The sequence below is a fragment of the Solea solea genome, chromosome 12 (genome assembly GCF_958295425.1).
Source record: "Solea solea chromosome 12, fSolSol10.1, whole genome shotgun sequence".
In the NCBI taxonomy this organism is placed as follows: Eukaryota; Metazoa; Chordata; class Actinopteri; order Pleuronectiformes; family Soleidae; genus Solea; species Solea solea.
The window spans coordinates 27,742,268-27,769,612 of record NC_081145.1 but is presented as its reverse complement, the minus strand read 5'-3'; the positions used below and the strand labels follow the sequence as shown (position 1 = coordinate 27,769,612).

General features: G+C 36.7%; 1 protein-coding gene across 19 annotated transcripts in view; it reads left to right on the top strand.

Annotated features, from left to right (window-relative positions):
- ppfibp2b (PPFIA binding protein 2b) overlaps positions 1-27,345 on the top strand; it is an 84,800-nt gene that overhangs the window by 44,870 nt on the left and 12,585 nt on the right. For 12 of the 19 annotated variants that reach the window (XM_058644530.1, XM_058644527.1, XM_058644523.1 and 9 more), the window contains 5 exons: positions 22,908-23,000; positions 23,905-24,033; positions 25,194-25,305; positions 25,401-25,433; positions 26,460-26,521. In XM_058644530.1, the coding sequence (XP_058500513.1) occupies positions 22,908-23,000; positions 23,905-24,033; positions 25,194-25,305; positions 25,401-25,433; positions 26,460-26,521 (429 nt within the window). The remainder of the gene's footprint in view (positions 1-22,907; positions 23,001-23,904; positions 24,034-25,193; positions 25,306-25,400; positions 25,434-26,459; positions 26,522-27,345) is intronic. The other 7 variants (XM_058644537.1, XM_058644532.1, XM_058644536.1 and 4 more) reach the window with 4 other exon arrangements.

The window sequence follows — 27,345 nt, the reverse complement described above, 5'->3', positions numbered from 1 at the left end:
GGTCAAAAACGTCATAGTATAGTATGCCGTCCAAAATCGGTCAAAAACTTCATAGTATAGTATGTCGTCCAAAATCGGTCAAAAACGTCATAGTATAGTATGTCTTCAAAAATTGATCAAAAACGTCATAGTATAGTATGTCGTCCAAAAACACTCAAAAACGTCATAGTATAGTATGTTGTCCAAAATTGATTAAAAATGTCATAGTATAGTATGTCGTCCAAAAACCGTCAACAACGTCATAGTATAGTATGTCGTCCAAAATCGGTCAAAAACGTCATAGTATAGTATGCTGTCCAAAATTTATCAAAAAAGTCATAGTATAGTATGCCGTCCAAAATCGGTCCAAAACGTCATAGTATAGTATGTCGTCCAAAATCGGTCAAAAACGTCATAGTATAGTATGTCGTCCAAAATTTATCAAAAAAGTCATAGTATAGTATGTCGTCCAAAATCGATCAAAAACGTCATAGTATAGTATGTCGTCCAAAATCGGTCAAAAACGTCATAGTATAGTATGCCGTCCAAAATCGGTCCAAAACGTCATAGTATAGTATGTCGTCCAAAATCCGTCAAAAGCGTCATAGTATAGTATGTCGTCCAAAATTGATCAAAAAAATCATAGTATAGTATGTCGTCCAAAAACAGTCAAAAAGTCATAGTATAGTATGTCGTCATCGTATAGTATGTCGTCCAAAACGTCATAGTATGTTGTCCAGAATAAAAGTCCTGGGACGGAGGATTGCAGAGTTTCCTTGTTCAAACCAGGTCTTGAACCCGGATCTTCTGAATCAAAGGCATGAGTGATAACCACTACACCAATCTTGATGTTCTAGTAGTTGTCACATCATCATCTTATCGTGTGTCGTCCACGATTGACATTCAAAGTCATAGGTTAATGTCATCGAAGAAGCAACGTAAAAGTTATAGGTCAGAATGTCGACAGCCTGGCATCAATTGGCCAAGTGGCTGTATGGCTAAGGCACTGGTCTTGTAAACCAAGGTTTGTGGGTTCACATCCCACCTGGGGTATAGTTCCTGTAGATGTTTGAAATGTGACCAAGAAGTATGTCGTCCAAAATTTGACAAAAAAGTCATAGGTTAGTATGTCGTCCAAAATCGATCAAAAACGTCATAGTATAGTATGTCGTCCAAAATCGGTCAAAAACGTCATAGTATAGTATGTCGTCCAAAATCGATCAAAAACGTCATAGTATAGTATGTCGTCCAAAATCGGTCAAAAACGTCATAGTATAGTATGTCTTCAAAAATTGATCAAAAACGTCATAGTATAGTATGTCGTCCAAAAACACTCAAAAACGTCATAGTATAGTATGTCGATCAAAAATGTCATAGTATAGTATGTCGTCCAAAATTTATCAAAAACGTCATAGTATAGTATGTCGTCCAAAATCGGTCAAAAACGTCATAGTATAGTATGTCGTCAAAAATCGGTCAAAAACGTCATAGTATAGTATGTCGTCCAAAATCGATCAAAAACGTCATAGTATAGTATGTCTTCCAAAATCGGTCCAAAACGTCATAGTATAGTATGTCGTCCAAAATCGGTCAAAAACGTCATAGTATAGTATGTCGTCCAAAATCGGTCCAAAACGTCATAGTATAGTATGTCGTCCAAAATCGGTCCAAAACGTCATAGTATAGTATGTCGTCCAAAATCGATCAAAAACGTCATAGTATAGTATGTCGTCCAAAATCTGTCAAAAACGTCATAGTATAGTATGTCGTCCAAAATCGATCAAAAACGTCATAGTATAGTATGTCTTCCAAAATCGGTCCAAAACGTCATAGTATAGTATGTCGTCCAAAATCGGTCAAAAACGTCATAGTATAGTATGTCGTCCAAAATCGGTCAAAAAAGTCATAGTATAGTATGCCGTCCAAAATCGGTCAAAAAAGTCATAGTATAGTATGTCGTCCAAAATTGATCAAAAATCGGTCAAAAACGTCATAGTATAGTATGTCGTCCAAAATCGGTCAAAAACGTCATAGTATAGTATGTCGTCCAAAATCCGTCAAAAACGTCATAGTATAGTATGTCGTCCAAAATTTATCAAAAAAGTCATAGTATAGTATGTCGTCCAAAATCGATCAAAAACGTCATAGTATAGTATGTCGTCCAAAATCGGTCAAAAACGTCATAGTATAGTATGTCGTCCAAAATCGTTCAAAAACGTCATAGTATAGTATGTCGTCCAAAATCGTTCAAAAACGTCATAGTATAGTATGTCGTCCAAAATCGTTCAAAAACGTCATAGTATAGTATGCCGTCCAAAATCGGTCCAAAACGTCATAGTATAGTATGTCGTCCAAAATCGGTCAAAAACGTCATAGTATAGTATGTCGTCCAAAATCGGTCCAAAACGTCATAGTATAGTATGCCGTCCAAAATCGGTCAAAAACGTCATAGTATAGTATGTCGTCCAAAATCGGTCCAAAACGTCATAGTATAGTATGTCGTCCAAAATCGGTCCAAAACGTCATAGTATAGTATGTCGTCCAAAATCGGTCAAAAAAGTCATAGTATAGTATGTCGTCCAAAATTGATCAAAAACGTCATAGTATAGTATGTCGTCCAAAATCGGTCAAAAACGTCATAGTATAGTATGCCGTCCAAAACGTCATAGTATAGTATGTCGTCCAAAATCGGTCAAAAACGTCATAGTATAGTATGTCGTCAAAATCGTTCAAAAACGTCATAGTATAGTATGTCGTCCAAAATCGGTCAAAAACGTCATAGTATAGTATGTCGTCCAAAATCGGTCAAAAACGTCATAGTATAGTATGCCGTCCAAAATTTATCAAAAAAGTCATAGTATAGTATGTCGTCCAAAATCGGTCAAAAACGTCATAGTATAGTATGTCGTCCAAAATCGGTCAAAAACGTCATAGTATAGTATGTCGTCCAAAATCGGTCAAAAACGTCATAGTATAGTATGTCGTCCAAAATCGTTCAAAAACGTCATAGTATAGTATGTCGTCCAAAATCGTTCAAAAACGTCATAGTATAGTATGCCGTCCAAAATCGGTCCAAAACGTCATAGTATAGTATGTCGTCCAAAATCGGTCAAAAACGTCATAGTATAGTATGCCGTACAAAATCGGTCAAAAACGTCATAGTATGGTATGTCGTCAAAAATCGGTCAAAAACGTCATAGTATAGTATGTCGTCCAAAATCGGTCAAAAACGTCATAGTATAGTATGTCGTCCAAAATCCGTCAAAAACGTCATAGTATAGTATGTCGTCCAAAATCGATCAAAAACGTCATAGTATAGTATGTCGTCCAAAATCGGTCCAAAACGTCATAGTATAGTATGTCGTCCAAAATCGGTCAAAAACGTCATAGTATAGTATGTCTTCAAAAATTTATCAAAAATGTCATAGTATAGTATGTCGTCCAAAAACCGTCAACAACGTCATAGTATAGTATGTCTTCAAAAATTGATCAAAAATGTCATAGTATAGTATGTCGTCCAAAATCCGTCAAAAACGTCATCGTATAGTATGTCGTCCAAAATTTATCAAAAAAGTCATAGTATAGTATGTCGTCCAAAATCGATCAAAAACGTCATAGTATAGTATGTCGTCCAAAATCGGTCAAAAACGTCATAGTATAGTATGTCTTCAAAAATTTATCAAAAACGTCATAGTATAGTATGTCTTCAAAAATTGATCAAAAATGTCATAGTATAGTATGTCGTCCAAAATCGGTCCAAAACGTCATAGTATAGTATGTCGTCCAAAATCGGTCAAAAACGTCACAGTATAGTATGTCGTCCAAAATCGGTCAAAAACGTCATAGTATAGTATGTCGTCCAAAATCGGTCCAAAACGTCATAGTATAGTATGTCTTCAAAAATTGATCAAAAATGTCATAGTATAGTATGTCGTCCAAAATCGGTCAAGAACTTCATAGTATAGTATGTCGTCCAAAATCCGTCAAAAACGTCATAGTATAGTATGTCGTCCAAAATCGATCAAAAACGTCATAGTATAGTATGTCGTCCAAAATCGGTCAAAAACGTCATAGTATAGTATGCCGTCCAAAATCGGTCCAAAACGTCATAGTATAGTATGTCGTCCAAAATCGGTCAAAAACGTCATAGTATAGTATGTCGTCCAAAATCGGTCAAAAACGTCATAGTATAGTATGCCGTCCAAAATCGGTCAAAAACGTCATAGTATAGTATGCCGTCCAAAATCGGTCAAAACCTCATAGTATAGTATGCCGTCCAAAATCGGTCAAAAACTTCATAGTATAGTATGTCGTCCAAAATCGGTCAAAAACGTCATAGTATAGTATGTCTTCAAAAATTGATCAAAAACGTCATAGTATAGTATGTCGTCCAAAAACACTCAAAAACGTCATAGTATAGTATGTTGTCCAAAATTGATCAAAAATGTCATAGTATAGTATGTCGTCCAAAAACCGTCAACAACGTCATAGTATAGTATGTCGTCCAAAATCGGTCAAAAACGTCATAGTATAGTATGCTGTCCAAAATTTATCAAAAAAGTCATAGTATAGTATGCCGTCCAAAATCGGTCCAAAACGTCATAGTATAGTATGTCGTCCAAAATTTATCAAAAAAGTCATAGTATAGTATGTCGTCCAAAATCGATCAAAAACGTCATAGTATAGTATGTCGTCCAAAATCCGTCAAAAACGTCATAGTATAGTATGTCGTCCAAAATCGATCAAAAACGTCATAGTATAGTATGTCGTCCAAAATCGGTCAAAAACGTCATAGTATAGTATGCCGTCCAAAATCGGTCCAAAACGTCATAGTATAGTATGTCGTCCAAAATCGGTCAAAACGTCATAGTATAGTATGCCGTCCAAAATCGGTCAAAAACTTCATAGTATAGTATGTCGTCCAAAATCGGTCAAAAACGTCATAGTATAGTATGTCTTCAAAAATTGATCAAAAACGTCATAGTATAGTATGTCGTCCAAAAACACTCAAAAACGTCATAGTATAGTATGTCGTCCAAAATCGGTCAAAAACGTCATAGTATAGTATGCCGTCCAAAATCGGTCCAAAACGTCATAGTATAGTATGCCTTCCAAAATCGGTCCAAAACGTCATAGTATAGTATGTTGTCCAAAATCGGTCAAAAACGTCATAGTATAGTATGTCGTCCAAAATCGGTCAAAAACGTCATAGTATAGTATGCCGTCCAAAATCGGTCAAAAACTTCATAGTATAGTATGTCGTCCAAAATCGGTCAAAAACGTCATAGTATAGTATGTCTTCAAAAATTGATCAAAAACGTCATAGTATAGTATGTCGTCCAAAAACACTCAAAAACGTCATAGTATAGTATGTTGTCCAAAATTGATTAAAAATGTCATAGTATAGTATGTCGTCCAAAAACCGTCAACAACGTCATAGTATAGTATGTCGTCCAAAATCGGTCAAAAACGTCATAGTATAGTATGCTGTCCAAAATTTATCAAAAAAGTCATAGTATAGTATGCCGTCCAAAATCGGTCCAAAACGTCATAGTATAGTATGTCGTCCAAAATCGGTCAAAAACGTCATAGTATAGTATGTCGTCCAAAATTTATCAAAAAAGTCATAGTATAGTATGTCGTCCAAAATCGATCAAAAACGTCATAGTATAGTATGTCGTCCAAAATCGGTCAAAAACGTCATAGTATAGTATGCCGTCCAAAATCGGTCCAAAACGTCATAGTATAGTATGTCGTCCAAAATCCGTCAAAAACGTCATAGTATAGTATGTCGTCCAAAATTGATCAAAAAAATCATAGTATAGTATGTCGTCCAAAAACAGTCAAAAAGTCATAGTATAGTATGTCGTCATCGTATAGTATGTCGTCCAAAACGTCATAGTATGTTGTCCAGAATAAAAGTCCTGGGACGGAGGATTGCAGAGTTTCCTTGTTCAAACCAGGTCTTGAACCCGGATCTTCTGAATCAAAGGCATGAGTGATAACCACTACACCAATCTTGATGTTCTAGTAGTTGTCACATCATCATCTTATCGTGTGTCGTCCACGATTGACATTCAAAGTCATAGGTTAATGTCATCGAAGAAGCAACGTAAAAGTTATAGGTCAGAATGTCGACAGCCTGGCATCAATTGGCCAAGTGGCTGTATGGCTAAGGCACTGGTCTTGTAAACCAAGGTTTGTGGGTTCACATCCCACCTGGGGTATAGTTCCTGTAGATGTTTGAAATGTGACCAAGAAGTATGTCGTCCAAAATTTGACAAAAAAGTCATAGGTTAGTATGTCGTCCAAAATCGATCAAAAACGTCATAGTATAGTATGTCGTCCAAAATCGGTCAAAAACGTCATAGTATAGTATGTCGTCCAAAATCGATCAAAAACGTCATAGTATAGTATGTCGTCCAAAATCGGTCAAAAACGTCATAGTATAGTATGTCTCAAAATCGGTCCAAAACGTCATAGTATAGTATGTCGTCCAAAATCGGTCCAAAACGTCATAGTATAGTATGTCGTCCAAAATCGATCAAAAACGTCATAGTATAGTATGTCGTCCAAAATTTATCAAAAAAGTCATAGTATAGTATGTCGTCCAAAATCGATCAAAAACGTCATAGTATAGTATGTCGTCCAAAATCGGTCAAAAACGTCATAGTATAGTATGTCGTCAAAAATCGGTCAAAAACGTCATAGTATAGTATGTCGTCCAAAATCGATCAAAAACGTCATAGTATAGTATGTCTTCCAAAATCGGTCCAAAACGTCATAGTATAGTATGTCGTCCAAAATTGGTCAAAAACGTCATAGTATAGTATGCCGTCCAAAATCGGTCCAAAACGTCATAGTATAGTATGCCGTCCAAAAACACTCAAAACGTCATAGTATAGTATGTCGTCCAAAATCGGTCAAAACGTCATAGTATAGTATGTAGTCCAAAATCGGTCAAAAACGTCATAGTATAGTATGTCGTCCAAAATCGGTCAAAACGTCATAGTATAGTATGTCTTCAAAAATTGATCAAAAACGTCATAGTATAGTATGTCGTCCAAAAACACTCAAAAACGTCATAGTATAGTATGTCGTCCGAAATTGATCAAAAATGTCATAGTATAGTATGTCGTCCAAAATCGGTCCAAAACGTCATAGTATAGTATGTCGTCCAAAATCGGTCCAAAACATCATAGTATAGTATGTCGTCCAAAATCGGTCAAAAACGTCATAGTATAGTATGTCTTCAAAAATTGATCAAAAACGTCATAGTATAGTATGTCGTCCAAAAACACTCAAAAACGTCATAGTATAGTATGTCGTCCAAAATTTATCAAAAATGTCATAGTATAGTATGTCGTCCAAAAACGGTCAAAAACATCATAGTATAGTATGTCGTCCAAAATCGGTCAAAAACGTCATAGTATAGTATGTCGTCCAAAATTGATCAAAAATGTAATAGTAAAGTATGCAGTCCAAAATTAATCAAAAACGTCATAGTATAGTATGTCGGTCAAAAACGTCATAGTATAGTATGTCGTCCAAAATTTATCAAAAACGTCATAGTATAGTATGTCGTCAAAAATCGGTCAAAAACGACATAGGTTAGTATGTCGTCCAAAATTTGACAAAAACGTCATAGTATAGTATGTCGTCCAAAATCGGTCAAAAACGCCATAGTATAGTATGTCGTCCAAAATCGGTCAAAAACGTCATAGTATAGTATGTCTTCAAAAATTGATCAAAAACGTCATAGTATAGTATGTCTTCAAAAATTGATCAAAAACGTCATAGTATAGTATGTCGTCCAAAAACACTCAAAAACGTCATAGTATAGTATGTCGTCCAAAATTGATCAAAAATGTCATAGTATAGTATGTCGTCCAAAAACCGTCAACAACGTCATAGTATAGTATGTCGTCCAAAATCGGTCAAAAACGTCATAGTATAGTATGCTGTCCAAAATTTATCAAAAAAGTCATAGTATAGTATGCCGTCCAAAATTGGTCCAAAACGTCATAGTATAGTATGTCGTCCAAAATCGGTCAAAAACGTCATAGTATAGTATTTCGTCCAAAATTTATCAAAAAAGTCATAGTATAGTATGTCGTCAAAAATCGGTCAAAAACGACATAGGTTAGTATGTCGTCCAAAATTTGACAAAAACGTCATAGTATAGTATGTCGTCCAAAATCGGTCAAAAACGCCATAGTATAGTATGTCGTCCAAAATCGGTCAAAAACGTCATAGTATAGTATGTCTTCAAAAATTGATCAAAAACGTCATAGTATAGTATGTCTTCAAAAATTGATCAAAAACGTCATAGTATAGTATGTCGTCCAAAAACACTCAAAAACGTCATAGTATAGTATGTCGTCCAAAATTGATCAAAAATGTCATAGTATAGTATGTCGTCCAAAAACCGTCAACAACGTCATAGTATAGTATGTCGTCCAAAATCGGTCAAAAACGTCATAGTATAGTATGCTGTCCAAAATTTATCAAAAAAGTCATAGTATAGTATGCCGTCCAAAATTGGTCCAAAACGTCATAGTATAGTATGTCGTCCAAAATCGGTCAAAAACGTCATAGTATAGTATTTCGTCCAAAATTTATCAAAAAAGTCATAGTATAGTATGTCGTCCAAAATAGATCAAAAACGTCATAGTATAGTATGTCGTCCAAAATCGGTCAAAAACGTCATAGTATAGTATGCCGTCCAAAATCGGTCCAAAACGTCATAGTATAGTATGTCGTCCAAAATCGGTCAAAAACGTCATAGTATAGTTTGTCGTCCAAAATCGGTCAAAAACTTCATAGTATAGTATGTCGTCCAAAATCGGTCAAAAACGTCATAGTATAGTATGTCTTCAAAAATTGATCAAAAACGTCATAGTATAGTATGTCGTCCAAAAACACTCAAAAACGTCATAGTATAGTATGTCGTCCAAAATTGATCAAAAATGTCATAGTATAGTATGTCGTCCAAAAACTGTCAACAACGTCATAGTATAGTATGTCGTCCAAAATCGGTCAAAAACGTCATAGTATAGTATGCTGTCCAAAATTTATCAAAAAAGTCATAGTATAGTATGCCGTCCAAAATCGGTCCAAAACGTCATAGTATAGTATGTCGTCCAAAATCGGTCAAAAACGTCATAGTATAGTATGTCGTCCAAAATTTATCAAAAAAGTCATAGTATAGTATGTCGTCCAAAATCGATCAAAAACGTCATAGTATAGTATGTCGTCCAAAATCGGTCAAAAACGTCATAGTATAGTATGCTGTCCAAAATTTATCAAAAAAGTCATAGTATAGTATGCCGTCCAAAATCGGTCCAAAACGTCATAGTATAGTATGTGGTCCAAAATCGGTCAAAAACGTCATAGTATAGTATGTCGTCCAAAATTTATCAAAAAAGTCATAGTATAGTATGTCGTCCAAAATCGATCAAAAACGTCATAGTATAGTATGTCGTCCAAAATTGATCAAAAATGTCATAGTATAGTATGTCGTCCAAAAACCGTCAACAACGTCATAGTATAGTATGTCGTCCAAAATCGGTCAAAAACGTCATAGTATAGTATGCTGTCCAAAATTTATCAAAAAAGTCATAGTATAGTATGCCGTCCAAAATTGGTCCAAAACGTCATAGTATAGTATGTCGTCCAAAATCGGTCAAAAACGTCATAGTATAGTATTTCGTCCAAAATTTATCAAAAAAGTCATAGTATAGTATGTCGTCCAAAATCGATCAAAAACGTCATAGTATAGTATGTCGTCCAAAATCGGTCAAAAACGTCATAGTATAGTATGCCGTCCAAAATCGGTCCAAAACGTCATAGTATAGTATGTCGTCCAAAATCGGTCAAAAACGTCATAGTATAGTATGTCGTCCAAAATCGGTCAAAAACTTCATAGTATAGTATGTCGTCCAAAATCGGTCAAAAACGTCATAGTATAGTATGTCTTCAAAAATTGATCAAAAACGTCATAGTATAGTATGTCGTCCAAAAACACTCAAAAACGTCATAGTATAGTATGTCGTCCAAAATTGATCAAAAATGTCATAGTATAGTATGTCGTCCAAAAACCGTCAACAACGTCATAGTATAGTATGTCGTCCAAAATCGGTCAAAAACGTCATAGTATAGTATGCTGTCCAAAATTTATCAAAAAAGTCATAGTATAGTATGCCGTCCAAAATCGGTCCAAAACGTCATAGTATAGTATGTCGTCCAAAATCGATCAAAAACGTCATAGTATAGTATGTCGTCCAAAATCGGTCAAAAACGTCATAGTATAGTATGCTGTCCAAAATTTATCAAAAAAGTCATAGTATAGTATGCCGTCCAAAATCGGTCCAAAACGTCATAGTATAGTATGTCGTCCAAAATCGGTCAAAAACGTCATAGTATAGTATGTCGTCCAAAATTTATCAAAAAAGTCATAGTATAGTATGTCGTCCAAAATCGATCAAAAACGTCATAGTATAGTATGTCGTCCAAAATCGGTCAAAAACGTCATAGTATAGTATGCCGTCCAAAATCGGTCCAAAACGTCATAGTATAGTATGTCGTCCAAAACGTCATAGTATGTTGTCCAGAATAAAAGTCCTGGGACGGAGGATTGCAGAGTTTCCTTGTTCAAACCAGGTCTTGAACCCGGATCTTCTGAATCAAAGGCATGAGTGATAACCACTACACCAATCTTGATGTTCTAGTTGTTGTCACATCATCATCCTATCGTGTGTCGTCCACGATTGACATTCAAAGTCATAGGTTAATGTCATCGAAGAAGCAACGTAAAAGTTATAGGTCAGAATGTCGACAGCCTGGCATCAATTGGCCAAGTGGCTGTATGGCTAAGGCACTGGTCTTGTAAACCAAGGTTTGTGGGTTCACATCCCACCTGGGGTGTAGTTCCTGTAGATGTTTGAAATGTGACCAAGAAGTATGTCGTCCAAAATTTGACAAAAAAGTCATAGGTTAGTATGTCGTCCAAAATCGATCAAAAACGTCATAGTATAGTATGTCGTCCAAAATCGGTCAAAAACGTCATAGTATAGTATGTCGTCCAAAATCGGTCAAAAACGTCATAGTATAGTATGTCGTCCAAAATCGGTCAAAAACGTCATAGTATAGTATGTCGTCCAAAATCGGTCCAAAACGTCATAGTATAGTATGTCGTCCAAAATCGGTCCAAAACGTCATAGTATAGTATGTCGTCCAAAATCGATCAAAAACGTCATAGTATAGTATGTCGTCCAAAATTTATCAAAAAAGTCATAGTATAGTATGTCGTCCAAAATCGATCAAAAACGTCATAGTATAGTATGTCGTCCAAAATCGGTCAAAAACGTCATAGTATAGTATGTCGTCAAAAATCGGTCAAAAACGTCATAGTATAGTATGTCGTCCAAAATCGATCAAAAACGTCATAGTATAGTATGTCTTCCAAAATCGGTCCAAAACGTCATAGTATAGTATGTCGTCCAAAATTGGTCAAAAACGTCATAGTATAGTATGCCGTCCAAAATCGGTCCAAAACGTCATAGTATAGTATGCCGTCCAAAAACACTCAAAAACGTCATAGTATAGTATGTCGTCCAAAATCGGTCAAAAACGTCATAGTATAGTATGTAGTCCAAAATCGGTCAAAAACGTCATAGTATAGTATGTCGTCCAAAATCGGTCAAAACGTCATAGTATAGTATGTCTTCAAAAATTGATCAAAAACGTCATAGTATAGTATGTCGTCCAAAAACACTCAAAAACGTCATAGTATAGTATGTCGTCCGAAATTGATCAAAAATGTCATAGTATAGTATGTCGTCCAAAATCGGTCCAAAACGTCATAGTATAGTATGTCGTCCAAAATCGGTCCAAAACATCATAGTATAGTATGTCGTCCAAAATCGGTCAAAAACGTCATAGTATAGTATGTCTTCAAAAATTGATCAAAAACGTCATAGTATAGTATGTCGTCCAAAAACACTCAAAAACGTCATAGTATAGTATGTCGTCCAAAATTGATCAAAAATGTCATAGTATAGTATGTCGTCCAAAAACCGTCAACAACGTCATAGTATAGTATGTCGTCCAAAATCGGTCAAAAACGTCATAGTATAGTATGCTGTCCAAGATTTATCAAAAAAGTCATAGTATAGTATGCCGTCCAAAATCGGTCCAAAACGTCATAGTATAGTATGTCGTCCAAAATCGGTCAAAAACGTCATAGTATAGTATGTCGTCCAAAATTTATCAAAAAAGTCATAGTATAGTATGTCGTCCAAAATCGATCAAAAACGTCATAGTATAGTATGTCGTCCAAAATCGGTCAAAAACGTCATAGTATAGTATGCTGTCCAAAATTTATCAAAAAAGTCATAGTATAGTATGCCGTCCAAAATCGGTCCAAAACGTCATAGTATAGTATGTTGTCCAAAATCGGTCAAAAACGTCATAGTATAGTATGTCGTCCAAAATTTATCAAAAAAGTCATAGTATAGTATGTCGTCCAAAATCGATCTAAAACGTCATAGTATAGTATGTCGTCCAAAATCGGTCCAAAACGTCATAGTATAGTATGCCGTCCAAAATCGGTCCAAAACGTCATAGTATAGTATGTCGTCCAAAATCGATCAAAAACATCATAGTATAGTATGTCGTCCAAAATCCGTCAAAAACGTCATAGTATAGTATGTCGTCCAAAATTGATCAAAAAAATCATAGTATAGTATGTCGTCCAAAAACAGTCAAAAAGTCATAGTATAGTATGTCGTCATCGTATAGTATGTCGTCCAAAACGTCATAGTATGTTGTCCAGAATAAAAGTCCTGGGATGGAGGATTGCAGAGTTTCCTTGTTCAAACCAGGTCTTGAACCCGGATCTTCTGAATCAAAGGCATGAGTGATAACCACTACACCAATCTTGATGTTCTAGTTGTTGTCACATCATCATCCTATCGTGTGTCGTCCACGATTGACATTCAAAGTCATAGGTTAATGTCATCGAAGAAGCAACGTAAAAGTTATAGGTCAGAATGTCGACAGCCTGGCATCAATCGGCCAAGTGGCTGTATGGCTAAGGCACTGGTCTTGTAAACCAAGGTTTGTGGGTTCACATCCCACCTGGGGTGTAGTTCCTGTAGATGTTTGAAATGTGACCAAGAAGTATGTCGTCCAAAATTTGACAAAAAAGTCATAGGTTAGTATGTCGTCCAAAATCGATCAAAAACGTCATAGTATAGTATGTCGTCCAAAATCGGTCAAAAACGTCATAGTATAGTATGTCGTCCAAAATCGGTCAAAAACGTCATAGTATAGTATGTCGTCCAAAATCGGTCCAAAACGTCATAGTATAGTATGTCGTCCAAAATCGGTCCAAAACGTCATAGTATAGTATGTCGTCCAAAATCGGTCCAAAACGTCATAGTATAGTATGTCGATCAAAAACGTCATAGTATAGTATGTCGTCCAAAATTTATCAAAAAAGTCATAGTATAGTATGTCGTCCAAAATCGGTCAAAAACGTCATAGTATAGTATGTCGTCAAAAATCGGTCAAAAACGTCATAGTATAGTATGTCGTCCAAAATCGATCAAAAACGTCATAGTATAGTATGTCTTCCAAAATCGGTCCAAAACGTCATAGTATTCTATGTCGTCCAAAATTGGTCAAAAACGTCATAGTATAGTATGTCGTCCAAAATCGGTCAAAAACGTCATAGTATAGTATGTCGTCAAAAATCGGTCAAAAACATCATAGTATAGTATGTCGTCCAAAATCGGTCAAAAACGTCATAGTATAGTATGTCGTCAAAAATCGGTCAAAAACGTCATAGTATAGTATGTCGTACAAAATCGGTCAAAAACGTCATAGTATAGTATGTCGTCCAAAATCGGTCAAAAACGTCATAGTATTCTATGTCGTCCAAAATCGATCAAAAACGTCATAGTATAGTATGTCTTCCAAAATCGGTCCAAAACGTCATAGTATTCTATGTCGTCCAAAATTGGTCAAAAACGTCATAGTATAGTATGTCGTCCAAAATCGGTCAAAAACGTCATAGTATAGTATGTCGTCAAAAATCGGTCAAAAACATCATAGTATAGTATGTCGTCCAAAATCGGTCAAAAACGTCATAGTATAGTATGTCGTCAAAAATCGGTCAAAAACGTCATAGTATAGTATGTCGTACAAAATCGGTCAAAAACGTCATAGTATAGTATGTCGTCCAAAATCGGTCAAAAACGTCATAGTATAGTATGCCGTCCAAAATCGGTCCAAAACGTCATAGTATAGTATGTCGTCCAAAATCGGTCAAAAACGTCATAGTATAGTATGTCGTCCAAAATCCGTCAAAAACGTCATAGTATAGTATGTCGTCAAAAATCGGTCAAAAACGTCATAGTATAGTATGTCGTCCAAAATCGGTCAAAAACGTCATAGTATAGTATGTCGTACAAAATCGGTCAAAAACGTCATAGTATAGTATGTCGTCCAAAATCGGTCAAAAACGTCATAGTATAGTATGCCGTCCAAAATCGGTCCAAAACGTCATAGTATAGTATGTCGTCCAAAATCGGTCAAAAACGTCATAGTATAGTATGTCGTCCAAAATCCGTCAAAAACGTCATAGTATAGTATGCCATCCAAAATCGGTCCAAAACGTCATAGTATAGTATGTCGTCCAAAATCGATCAAAAACGTCATAGTATAGTATGTCGTCCAAATTCCGTCAAAAACGTCATAGTATAGTATGTCGTCCAAAATTTATCAAAAAAGTCATAGTATAGTATGTCGTCCAAAATCGATCAAAAACGTCATAGTATAGTATGCCGTCCAAAATCGGTCAAAAACGTCATAGTATAGTATGCCGTCCAAAATCGGTCAAAAACGTCATAGTATAGTATGCCATCCAAAATCGGTCCAAAACGTCATAGTATAGTATGTCGTCCAAAATAGATCAAAAACGTCATAGTATAGTATGTCGTCCAAAATCCGTCAAAAACGTCATAGTATAGTATGTCGTCCAAAATTTATCAAAAAAGTCATAGTATAGTATGTCGTCCAAAATCGGTCAAAAACGTCATAGTATAGTATGCCGTCCAAAATCGGTCCAAAACGTCATAGTATAGTATGTCGTCCAAAATCGGTCCAAAACGTCATAGTATAGTATGCCGGCCAAAATCGGTCCAAAACGTCATAGTATAGTATGTCGTCAAAAATCGGTCAAAAACGTCATAGTATAGTATGTCGTCCAAAATCGGTCAAAAACGTCATAGTATAGTATGTCGTACAAAATCGGTCAAAAACGTCATAGTATAGTATGTCGTCCAAAATCGGTCCAAAACGTCATAGTATAGTATGTCGTCCAAAATCGGTCAAAAACGTCATAGTATAGTATGTCGTCCAAAATTGGTCAAAAACGTCATAGTATAGTATGTCGTCCAAAATCGTTCAAAAACGTCATAGTATAGTATGTCGTCCAAAATCGGTCAAAAACGTCATAGTATAGTATGTCGTCCAAAATCGTTCAAAAACGTCATAGTATAGTATGTCGTCCAAAATCGTTCAAAACGCATAGTATAGTATGCCGTCCAAAATCGGTCCAAAACATCATAGTATAGTATGTCGTCCAAAATCGGTCAAAAACGTCATAGTATAGTATGTCGTCAAAAATCGGTCAAAAACGTCATAGTATAGTATGCCGTCCAAAATCGGTCAAAAACGTCATAGTATAGTATGCCGTCCAAAATCGGTCAAAAACGTCATAGTATAGTATGTCGTCCAAAATCGGTCCAAAACGTCATAGTATAGTATGTCGTCCAAAATCGGTCCAAAACGTCATAGTATAGTATGTCGTCCAAAATCGGTCCAAAACGTCATAGTAAAGTATGCCGTCCAAAATCGGTCAAAAACGTCATACTATAGTATGTCGTCCAAAATCGGTCAAAAACGTCATAGTATAGTATGTCGTCCAAAATCGGTCAAAAACGTCATAGTATAGTATGTCGTCCAAAATCGGTCAAAAACGTCATAGTATAGTATGTCGTCCAAAATCGGTCAAAAACGTCATAGTATAGTATGTCGTCCAAAATCCGTCAAAAATGTCATAGTATAGTATGTCGTCCAAAATTTATCAAAAAAGTCATAGTATAGTATGTCGTCCAAAATCGATCAAAAACATCATAGTATAGTATGTCGTCCAAAATCGGTCAAAAACGTCATAGTATAGTATGTCGTCAAAAATCGGTCAAAAACGTCATAGTATAGTATGTCGTCCAAAATCGGTCAAAAACGTCATAGTATAGTATGTCGTCAAAAATCGGTCAAAAACGCCATAGTATAGTATGTCGTCCAAAATCCGTCAAAAACGTCATAGTATAGTATGTCGTCCAAAATTTATCAAAAAAGTCATAGTATAGTATGTCGTCCAAAATCGGTCAAAAACGTCATAGTATAGTATGCCGTCCAAAATCGGTCCAAAACGTCATAGTATAGTATGTCGTCCAAAATCGGTCCAAAACGTCATAGTATAGTATGCCGGCCAAAATCGGTCCAAAACGTCATAGTATAGTATGTCGTCAAAAATCGGTCAAAAACGTCATAGTATAGTATGTCGTCCAAAATCGGTCAAAAACGTCATAGTATAGTATGTCGTACAAAATCGGTCAAAAACGTCATAGTATAGTATGTCGTCCAAAATCGGTCCAAAACGTCATAGTATAGTATGTCGTCCAAAATCGGTCAAAAACGTCATAGTATAGTATGTCGTCCAAAATTGGTCAAAAACGTCATAGTATAGTATGTCGTCCAAAATCGTTCAAAAACGTCATAGTATAGTATGTCGTCCAAAATCGGTCAAAAACGTCATAGTATAGTATGTCGTCCAAAATCGTTCAAAAACGTCATAGTATAGTATGTCGTCCAAAATCGTTCAAAACGCATAGTATAGTATGCCGTCCAAAATCGGTCCAAAACATCATAGTATAGTATGTCGTCCAAAATCGGTCAAAAACGTCATAGTATAGTATGTCGTCAAAAATCGGTCAAAAACGTCATAGTATAGTATGTCGTCCAAAATCGGTCAAAAACGTCATAGTATGTCGTACAAAATCGGTCAAAAACGTCATAGTATAGTATGTCGTCCAAAATTGGTCCAAAACGTCATAGTATAGTATGTCGTCCAAAATCGGTCCAAAACGTCATAGTATAGTATGTCGTCCAAAATCGGTCCAAAACGTCATAGTATAGTATGTCGTCAAAAATCGGTCAAAAACGTCATAGTATAGTATGTCGTCCAAAATCGGTCAAAAACGTCATAGTATAGTATGTCGTCCAAAATCGGTCCAAAACGTCATAGTATAGTATGTCGTCCAAAATCGGTCCAAAACGTCATACTATAGTATGTCGTCCAAAATCTGTCAAAAACGTCATAGTATAGTATGTCGTCCAAAATCGGTCAAAAACGTCATAGTATAGTATGCCGTACAAAATCGGTCCAAAACGTCATAGTATAGTATGTCGTCCAAAATCGGTCCAAAACGTCATAGTATAGTATGTCGTCCAAAATCCGTCAAAAACGTCATAGTATAGTATGTCGTCCAAAATTTATCAAAAAAGTCATAGTATAGTATGTCGTCCAAAATCGATCAAAAACGTCATAGTATAGTATGTTGTCCAAAATCGGTCAAAAACGTCATAGTATAGTATGCCGTCCAAAATCGGTCAAAAACGTCATAGTATAGTATGCCGTCCAAAATCGGTCAAAAACGTCATAGTATAGTATGTCGTCCAAAATCGGTCCAAAACGTCATAGTATAGTATGTCGTCCAAAATCGGTCCAAAACGTCATAGTATAGTATGTCGTCCAAAATCGGTCCAAAACGTCATAGTAAAGTATGCCGTCCAAAATCGGTCAAAAACGTCATACTATAGTATGTCGTCCAAAATCGGTCAAAAACGTCATAGTATAGTATGTCGTCCAAAATCGGTCAAAAACGTCATAGTATAGTATGTCGTCCAAAATCGGTCAAAAACGTCATAGTATAGTATGTCGTCCAAAATCGGTCAAAAACGTCATAGTATAGTATGTCGTCCAAAATCCGTCAAAAATGTCATAGTATAGTATGTCGTCCAAAATTTATCAAAAAAGTCATAGTATAGTATGTCGTCCAAAATCGATCAAAAACATCATAGTATAGTATGTCGTCCAAAATCGGTCAAAAACGTCATAGTATAGTATGTCGTCAAAAATCGGTCAAAAACGTCATAGTATAGTATGTCGTCCAAAATCGGTCAAAAACGTCATAGTATAGTATGTCGTCAAAAATCGGTCAAAAACGTCATAGTATAGTATGTCGTCCAGAGTCGGTCAAAAACGTCATAGTATGTCGTACAAAATCGGTCAAAAACGTCATAGTATAGTATGTCGTCCAAAATCGGTCCAAAACGTCATAGTATAGTATGTCGTCCAAAATCGGTCAAAAACGTCATAGTATAGTATGTCGTCCAAAATCGGTCAAAAACGTCATAGTATAGTATGTCGTCCAAAATCGTTCAAAAACGTCATAGTATAGTATGCCGTCCAAAATCGTTCAAAACGCATAGTATAGTATGCCGTCCAAAATCGGTCCAAAACGTCATAGTATAGTATGTCGTCCAAAATCGGTCAAAAACGTCATAGTATAGTATGTCGTCAAAAATCGGTCAAAAACGTCATAGTATAGTATGTCGTCCAAAATCGGTCAAAAACGTCATAGTATAGTATGTCGTCAAAAATCCGTCAAAAACGTCATAGTATAGTATGTCGTCAAAAATCCGTCAAAAACGTCATAGTATAGTATGTCGTCCAAAATCGGTCCAAAACGTCATAGTATAGTATGTCGTCCAAAATCGGTCCAAAACGTCATAGTATAGTATGTCGTCCAAAATCGGTCCAAAACGTCATAGTATAGTATGTCGTCAAAAATCGGTCAAAAACGTCATAGTATAGTATGTCGTCCAAAATCGGTCAAAAACGTCATAGTATAGTATGTCGTCCAAAATCGGTCCAAAACGTCATAGTATAGTATGTCGTCCAAAATCGGTCAAAAACGTCATAGTATAGTATGTCGTCCAAAATCGGTCAAAAACGTCATAGTATAGTATGCCGTACAAAATCGGTCCAAAACGTCATAGTATAGTATGTCGTCCAAAATCGGTCAAAAACGTCATAGTATAGTATGTCGTCCAAAATCGGTCAAAAACGTCATAGTATAGTATGTCGTCCAAAATCGGTCAAAAACGTCATAGTATGTCGTACAAAATCGGTCAAAAACGTCATAGTATAGTATGTCGTCCAAAATCGGTCCAAAACGTCATAGTATAGTATGTCGTCCAAAATCGGTCAAAAACGTCATAGTATAGTATGTCGTCCAAAATCGTTCAAAACGCATAGTATAGTATGCCGTCCAAAATCGGTCCAAAACATCATAGTATAGTATGTCGTCCAAAATCGGTCAAAAACGTCATAGTATAGTATGTCGTCAAAAATCGGTCAAAAACGTCATAGTATAGTATGTCGTCCAAAATCGGTCAAAAACGTCATAGTATGTCGTACAAAATCGGTCAAAAACGTCATAGTATAGTATGTCGTCCAAAATTGGTCCAAAACGTCATAGTATAGTATGTCGTCCAAAATCGGTCCAAAACGTCATAGTATAGTATGTCGTCCAAAATCGGTCCAAAACGTCATAGTATAGTATGTCGTCAAAAATCGGTCAAAAACGTCATAGTATAGTATGTCGTCCAAAATCGGTCAAAAACGTCATAGTATAGTATGTCGTCCAAAATCGGTCCAAAACGTCATAGTATAGTATGTCGTCCAAAATCGGTCCAAAACGTCATACTATAGTATGTCGTCCAAAATCTGTCAAAAACGTCATAGTATAGTATGTCGTCCAAAATCGGTCAAAAACGTCATAGTATAGTATGCCGTACAAAATCGGTCCAAAACGTCATAGTATAGTATGTCGTCCAAAATCGGTCCAAAACGTCATAGTATAGTATGTCGTCCAAAATCCGTCAAAAACGTCATAGTATAGTATGTCGTCCAAAATTTATCAAAAAAGTCATAGTATAGTATGTCGTCCAAAATCGATCAAAAACGTCATAGTATAGTATGTTGTCCAAAATCGGTCAAAAACGTCATAGTATAGTATGCCGTCCAAAATCGGTCAAAAACGTCATAGTATAGTATGCCGTCCAAAATCGGTCAAAAACGTCATAGTATAGTATGTCGTCCAAAATCGGTCCAAAACGTCATAGTATAGTATGTCGTCCAAAATCGGTCCAAAACGTCATAGTATAGTATGTCGTCCAAAATCGGTCCAAAACGTCATAGTAAAGTATGCCGTCCAAAATCGGTCAAAAACGTCATAGTATAGTATGTCGTCAAAAATCGGTCAAAAACGTCATAGTATAGTATGTCGTCCAAAATCGGTCAAAAACGTCATAGTATAGTATGTCGTCAAAAATCGGTCAAAAACGTCATAGTATAGTATGTCGTCCAGAGTCGGTCAAAAACGTCATAGTATGTCGTACAAAATCGGTCAAAAACGTCATAGTATAGTATGTCGTCCAAAATCGGTCCAAAACGTCATAGTATAGTATGTCGTCCAAAATCGGTCAAAAACGTCATAGTATAGTATGTCGTCCAAAATCGGTCAAAAACGTCATAGTATAGTATGTCGTCCAAAATCGTTCAAAAACGTCATAGTATAGTATGCCGTCCAAAATCGTTCAAAACGCATAGTATAGTATGCCGTCCAAAATCGGTCCAAAACGTCATAGTATAGTATGTCGTCCAAAATCGGTCAAAAACGTCATAGTATAGTATGTCGTCAAAAATCGGTCAAAAACGTCATAGTATAGTATGTCGTCCAAAATCGGTCAAAAACGTCATAGTATAGTATGTCGTCAAAAATCCGTCAAAAACGTCATAGTATAGTATGTCGTCAAAAATCCGTCAAAAACGTCATAGTATAGTATGTCGTCCAAAATCGGTCCAAAACGTCATAGTATAGTATGTCGTCCAAAATCGGTCCAAAACGTCATAGTATAGTATGTCGTCCAAAATCGGTCCAAAACGTCATAGTATAGTATGTCGTCAAAAATCGGTCAAAAACGTCATAGTATAGTATGTCGTCCAAAATCGGTCAAAAACGTCATAGTATAGTATGTCGTCCAAAATCGGTCCAAAACGTCATAGTATAGTATGTCGTCCAAAATCGGTCAAAAACGTCATAGTATAGTATGTCGTCCAAAATCGGTCAAAAACGTCATAGTATAGTATGCCGTACAAAATCGGTCCAAAACGTCATAGTATAGTATGTCGTCCAAAATCGGTCAAAAACGTCATAGTATAGTATGTCGTCCAAAATCGGTCAAAAACGTCATAGTATAGTATGTCGTCCAAAATCGGTCAAAAACGTCATAGTATGTCGTACAAAATCGGTCAAAAACGTCATAGTATAGTATGTCGTCCAAAATCGGTCCAAAACGTCATAGTATAGTATGTCGTCCAAAATCGGTCAAAAACGTCATAGTATAGTATGTCGTCAAAAATCGGTCAAAAACGTCATAGTATAGTATGTCGTCCAAAATCGGTCAAAAACGTCATAGTATAGTATGTCGTCAAAAATCCGTCAAAAACGTCATAGTATAGTATGTCGTCAAAAATCCGTCAAAAACGTCATAGTATAGTATGTCGTCCAAAATCGGTCCAAAACGTCATAGTATAGTATGTCGTCCAAAATCGGTCCAAAACGTCATAGTATAGTATGTCGTCCAAAATCGGTCCAAAACGTCATAGTATAGTATGTCGTCAAAAATCGGTCAAAAACGTCATAGTATAGTATGTCGTCCAAAATCGGTCAAAAACGTCATAGTATAGTATGTCGTCCAAAATCGGTCCAAAACGTCATAGTATAGTATGTCGTCCAAAATCGGTCAAAAACGTCATAGTATAGTATGTCGTCCAAAATCGGTCAAAAACGTCATAGTATAGTATGCCGTACAAAATCGGTCCAAAACGTCATAGTATAGTATGTCGTCCAAAATCGGTCAAAAACGTCATAGTATAGTATGTCGTCCAAAATCGGTCAAAAACGTCATAGTATAGTATGTCGTCCAAAATCGGTCAAAAACGTCATAGTATGTCGTACAAAATCGGTCAAAAACGTCATAGTATAGTATGTCGTCCAAAATCGGTCCAAAACGTCATAGTATAGTATGTCGTCCAAAATCGGTCAAAAACGTCATAGTATAGTATGTCGTCCAAAATCGGTCAAAAACGTCATAGTTTAGTCCAATAATTTCTTATCTTTTCCTCTTTAACCACATTTAAAAGATATACAACTTCACTTAATATACATAAATATACTGTACGTATACATATATGCAGTATCTACCTCTTTGCTAACTCCTCATGTTTGTGAAGTGTTTGTAAAAATATTGTCTAACGTGGGTTTTTGATCAGGTCAGTGTCTTTTTTGTGTGTGATTTGATGTCGTAGTTTGGTCTGCATGGTGGTGGCTCCTCCTCCCTCTACTAACAGAGTTTATTCCACCTGTGCGTTTCCTCCTGCACTGACCAGGTGGACGGGTTCATGTCATGTTTTGGGATTGTTTAGCGTTACCTGTGGTCAGTGGTCACCTGTGCTGCCTGGATGGTTTTTCCCTTCCCTCCCTGGTCGCTGATAACTGCACGCTGTGGTGTCTTGTTTCAGGAGGATCGTGTTCCCCACACATTAACCACTGGACTGGAGACTGATGTTTGAATGACCCCTGTCCTCATGTCGTGCAACATGTGGAAACAAATGAAATGCAATTAAAAGGTTTTGTGTTTGTGGTTTGTTTTCTTTTTCCCCGCAGGATTTGTCGCAGGAAGTGAAGCAGCTGAAGAGCAAAGTGGACGAGCTGGAAGGAGAGAAGAGCCGATATGAGAGGAAACTGAGAGCAACCAAGGTAACACATTTTACATCTGTTAAAACCAGCTCGTGTGAACTGGAACGGCAACTTATTTTCAAGAGTCTTTATTTTGCCATTTGTGTTCAGTCCAGGCAAAATACTGTCAGAGTAAGGGTTACAGTCAGAGAGCGAGAAAGGATCACAGAGGAAAGAAGACGATACAACACAAGAAATCATTGTATATATAAATTTGTTTTACAGAAAATTTTTAAAAAATCCAGATACAAATTAACACATTTTTTTTTTAAATACTTTTTTGAATACAAATTTACAAAAAAAATAAAATACTTTTTGAAAAAATCCCAAAAATAATTTACAAAATTTGACACAAATTTACATTTTTGAATTTTACAAACATTTAAAAACTAAAAAAAAAATCCCAAACAAATTAACACATTTTAAACAAATTTACATTTTTGAAAACACATTTACAAAATATGAAATACCAGACAGTTGAGAGATGAAGAGAAGCTCTTAGCAAACACAGTGTGAATAATGCACTAATCACAGAAGAATACATTTAAACAAGACTTTATAAGACTAAACAAACCTTTTTTGTTTTACGTGTGACAAACACACCTGGAACAACAACTAAATAAATGACTGCTTATCAAACTCCGCTGTGACTGTAGAGATTTATGTCTTTTTATCACCTAATCATCATCTCTCTGCTTTTGTATTAGTGCCAGTTGATTTTGAAGGAGGTCAAAGGTCAAAGTGCCTTTGCTTTTTTTTTTCCTCTGAGCTCACACTGCCTCCTCCTCTCATCTGTTAACCCCTCTCTCTTTCTCTCTGCGACTCCCTCTCTTCTCTCTCTCTCTCTCCACATCGCTAAAACCTCACCCTGTCATCACCCTCTCTCTGTCTCTCCCCCTGTCTCTCTGTCTCTCTCTGTCTCCAGCTCTCTATCTCTTACTCTCTCCATGTGTGTTACCAGTCGCTCATGACTCAGCGGTCCAGCCTGAAGCTGACTGTGGAGCACACGCAGCTGGAGAAGCAGCAGTGGGAGGAGCGCTGGCGCGGCGCACAGGTGCCTCCTCCTCTTCCTCCCTCTCCTCTTCCTCTTCCTCCTGCTCTGATTAATCCTGACTCCTCTGCATCACTCCTTCATCTCTACCACCACTCCTCTCCTCCTCTTCCTCTCTGCTTGTTTTGCACCTGTAGCTCCTCCTCCTTCCTCTCGATCCTGCTTTTTTGTCAGTCTTGTGATCGTTAAACTTTTGTTTTAAATAACACATTTGAAAAAAAGGAAAAGACTCGGGAGGAAATCAGTCTGATCCATTTTGTACGGTGGCCTGGAAGCACATAGCATTTACCAAATCCTGCAAATGACCCAGAATTGATAAAGTGAGCGGTCAAGTCTTTTTTTTTTTGACAATGAAACAAATTATATTTAACAAACAAACAAGACTGACATTAAAATATTTATTTTTGTTTTGTAGAATTAACTAATACAGTGAACGTTATGGCAAAAGTTTGAGTAAAAAGATAAAGTCAGTGGCTCTTATTTTGAAAGCCAGGTAGAAAGGAAGTGGTGCTATATATAAGATTATATAGACAATTCTAGAAAAGGTTTTTGCATTTGTAAATTTGTTAACAATGTTGTTCATTTGTTTTTGGGATTTGGAAAAAGTGTTTCATGTTTTATAATAATGGTTTGCACTTCCAGGCCACCGTAATGTTGAACTTAAACTGAAATCTCACACACTTGCACACGCAGTAAACTACATTCAAAGATAGGAAAGACAAAAATAACGGGCTACCTGAAACCTGCACCAAACTCCACAGAGAAAATCAGTGTTTGGCTTCACTGCTGCCTCGTGTGGTCACTTTGTGTCACTGAGGTAAATCCAAACAAACCGTTTCAAACACAGAACAACACATTTGAAGTCACTGATGGAGGCAGCAGTGGATCCACAGCCTGCCAACAACTCTCAACGCTGTTATGTAAAATGACTCATTTTCTCAGTGGACTCTGGTGTGGGAGGACGAGGACGTTTAACGCTGAGATTAAGCAACAATTCAACATAATCTGTAGATATTGTAGTAGTAAAGTGGTGCTGGTTTTATTAAGTGATGCTTTTGTAAAGTAGATTTTTCCTCGTGTCCCTTTCTTTCTTTTTGTCGTGATCTGAACTCACATGAGAGAGCGACACCGTTCACTGACACGACTCTGGTTTTCGTCCACAGACGGAAATCTCAGGTCTGCAGCAGCTCCTCGCCTCCAAAGACGCCGAGATCGAGTGTTTGCAGACACAGCTGTTGGTCAGAGACGGCTCAGCCAACGACAACGCAGAGAGAGGTAAGTACGACCTCTACAACAACGCACAACCTGCACAACAACAACTAACCAACGCGTGTCCCTCTCTCTCTCCTCTCTGCTGCCCTCTGCTGTAGAGGAGGTGTATATCAAGCAGCTGATTAACAAATGTAAGGCCTGCTGTGCTGTTTGTGAGTGCGTCTGTGGCCTCTTTAAATGTAACCTTGTGGTCATGTCGTGTGTTTGCTTTGAAATCAGATCCAGATCCTTTCACATTAGGTCCTGGTTCACACCTGACGCGTCGTATGTGCGCTCCTGCTGCATTCTGTCATCTGTTGATCGTGATATTGACGTTTTACCAGCATGATAACATAACACTGACACCTCTCAATGAAGTGTTAGTGTCGAGGCTGAATGTGAATGCATGAAAAACATGAATAACTATTTTATCAGCTGAGCAGTGTCTCCGAGTAAACCAAAATCACATGACATTTTCTGTCGGCTCAGTGTGAACCAGGCGTGATAAACCAGAGTCACATCATTTTAAGAGGAATTCTAGTCAAAAATGAATGAAATTTGGAATCTTCTAAGGAAAAATTACGACAAAAATGTATCTGTGAAAAAATAAGGTTTTGATCTATTTGAAAGGATATTTTTGAAAGGTTTTTGTCGTTTTTGTGTTGTAACGCTGTGTGTTGTTGCCATAGAGACTGTAAATAAGTAATAAGATGTATCAAGGCTCCGGTTGGCTGAAAGCAACTGAAAAATAGAATCTTGTAAAAACAGACCCTGAAAAAAAACCCTCTCTAGATGAATGCCATACGCTTCTGTAGTTGTTGCCAATACAATTTAGACTTTTAAAGGTCCAGTGTGTAAGATTTAGTGCCACCTAATGGTGAAACTGTGACAAACAGGACTCCTCTGTGCTTTAATGTTACACACTGGACATTTCAATCCTTGCTTTATTTATAATCCATGTTCAGAACCTGTTCCATCATTGAGCAGCTGCAGTGTTTGTGTCGCGCTGTCGTCACGCCGTCACTCTGTGTTTTGCTTGTTCGTCTCATGTCGTGAAAGCTGTCGTGTCCGTTTCCAGCGTCTAACGTCGGTCTCTGATCAGACGACACGCAGTTAGTAACAGTTTTAGAGTTTTAACGCTTTAACACGGCTCTGCTGTTCTCCTTCTCATCCGTTAGACCAGGAATACCAGAGGCTCAAAGCGGGGATGGAGTCTCTGCTGGCGTCAAATGATGAAAAGGTAAATTAGATTTTAAGCACACAAAAATGGAAATATGTACATAAATGTAAAAACTTACAGCCCGTACACTGCCCCTGCTGGTTAAAAAAAACAAAAAAAAAAACAGTTTAATCCCAGGTTTTCCATCAGTGGGAATGTGTTTAGCACAGATCCAGATTTTCTTCTGAATTGTTTAGTGAGCTATAAAGAAAACGCCACATTACAGCAATGGGAATGATGTTAATGGCCTTTGTTTTACTAGTGTTTCTCATTGTTCTTTGGTGAAATTGCTGATTTTTGATGTTGTAAATTTGTAAAAGTTTGTTAAATAATTTTGTAAATTATATTTCAGGACAAAAAACCCTTACACTTCACCAAAACACGAAAAACACGAATAGATTTTGAGATATTTAGAGACACAATGTTGGTGAAACAAAAATGTCTTAATAACCTGCCTAAAAAATCTCAAAACTCTCGCAGACTAGCAGGTAGTTTGACGATCTATTTTCCGCACAAACAGAAAAAACACTTAACAAAAGACTTAATATTTTTTTAAATAGATAGAAATCTTTCTCTGGTATCTCCCTTATTTTTCCTGTGCTAATAATCAGCTTCATCTGTGTGTCTGCGAGGGCAGGAATGCTAACAGACTGTGTGTTAGCATGACTCAGCGATAGCCAGCAGTAGTGAGTGACCAAATACAGACAGGAAGTTAGCTAAAATTGTAGCCAAAAGATTTTGTTTTCCCAAACTCTCAAAAATGTGTAATTCATTGACATTAAAATATTTAAATTACAGGGAAAAACAAACAAAAGGCGCTATCAGAGGTGTCACATTTTGGCTAA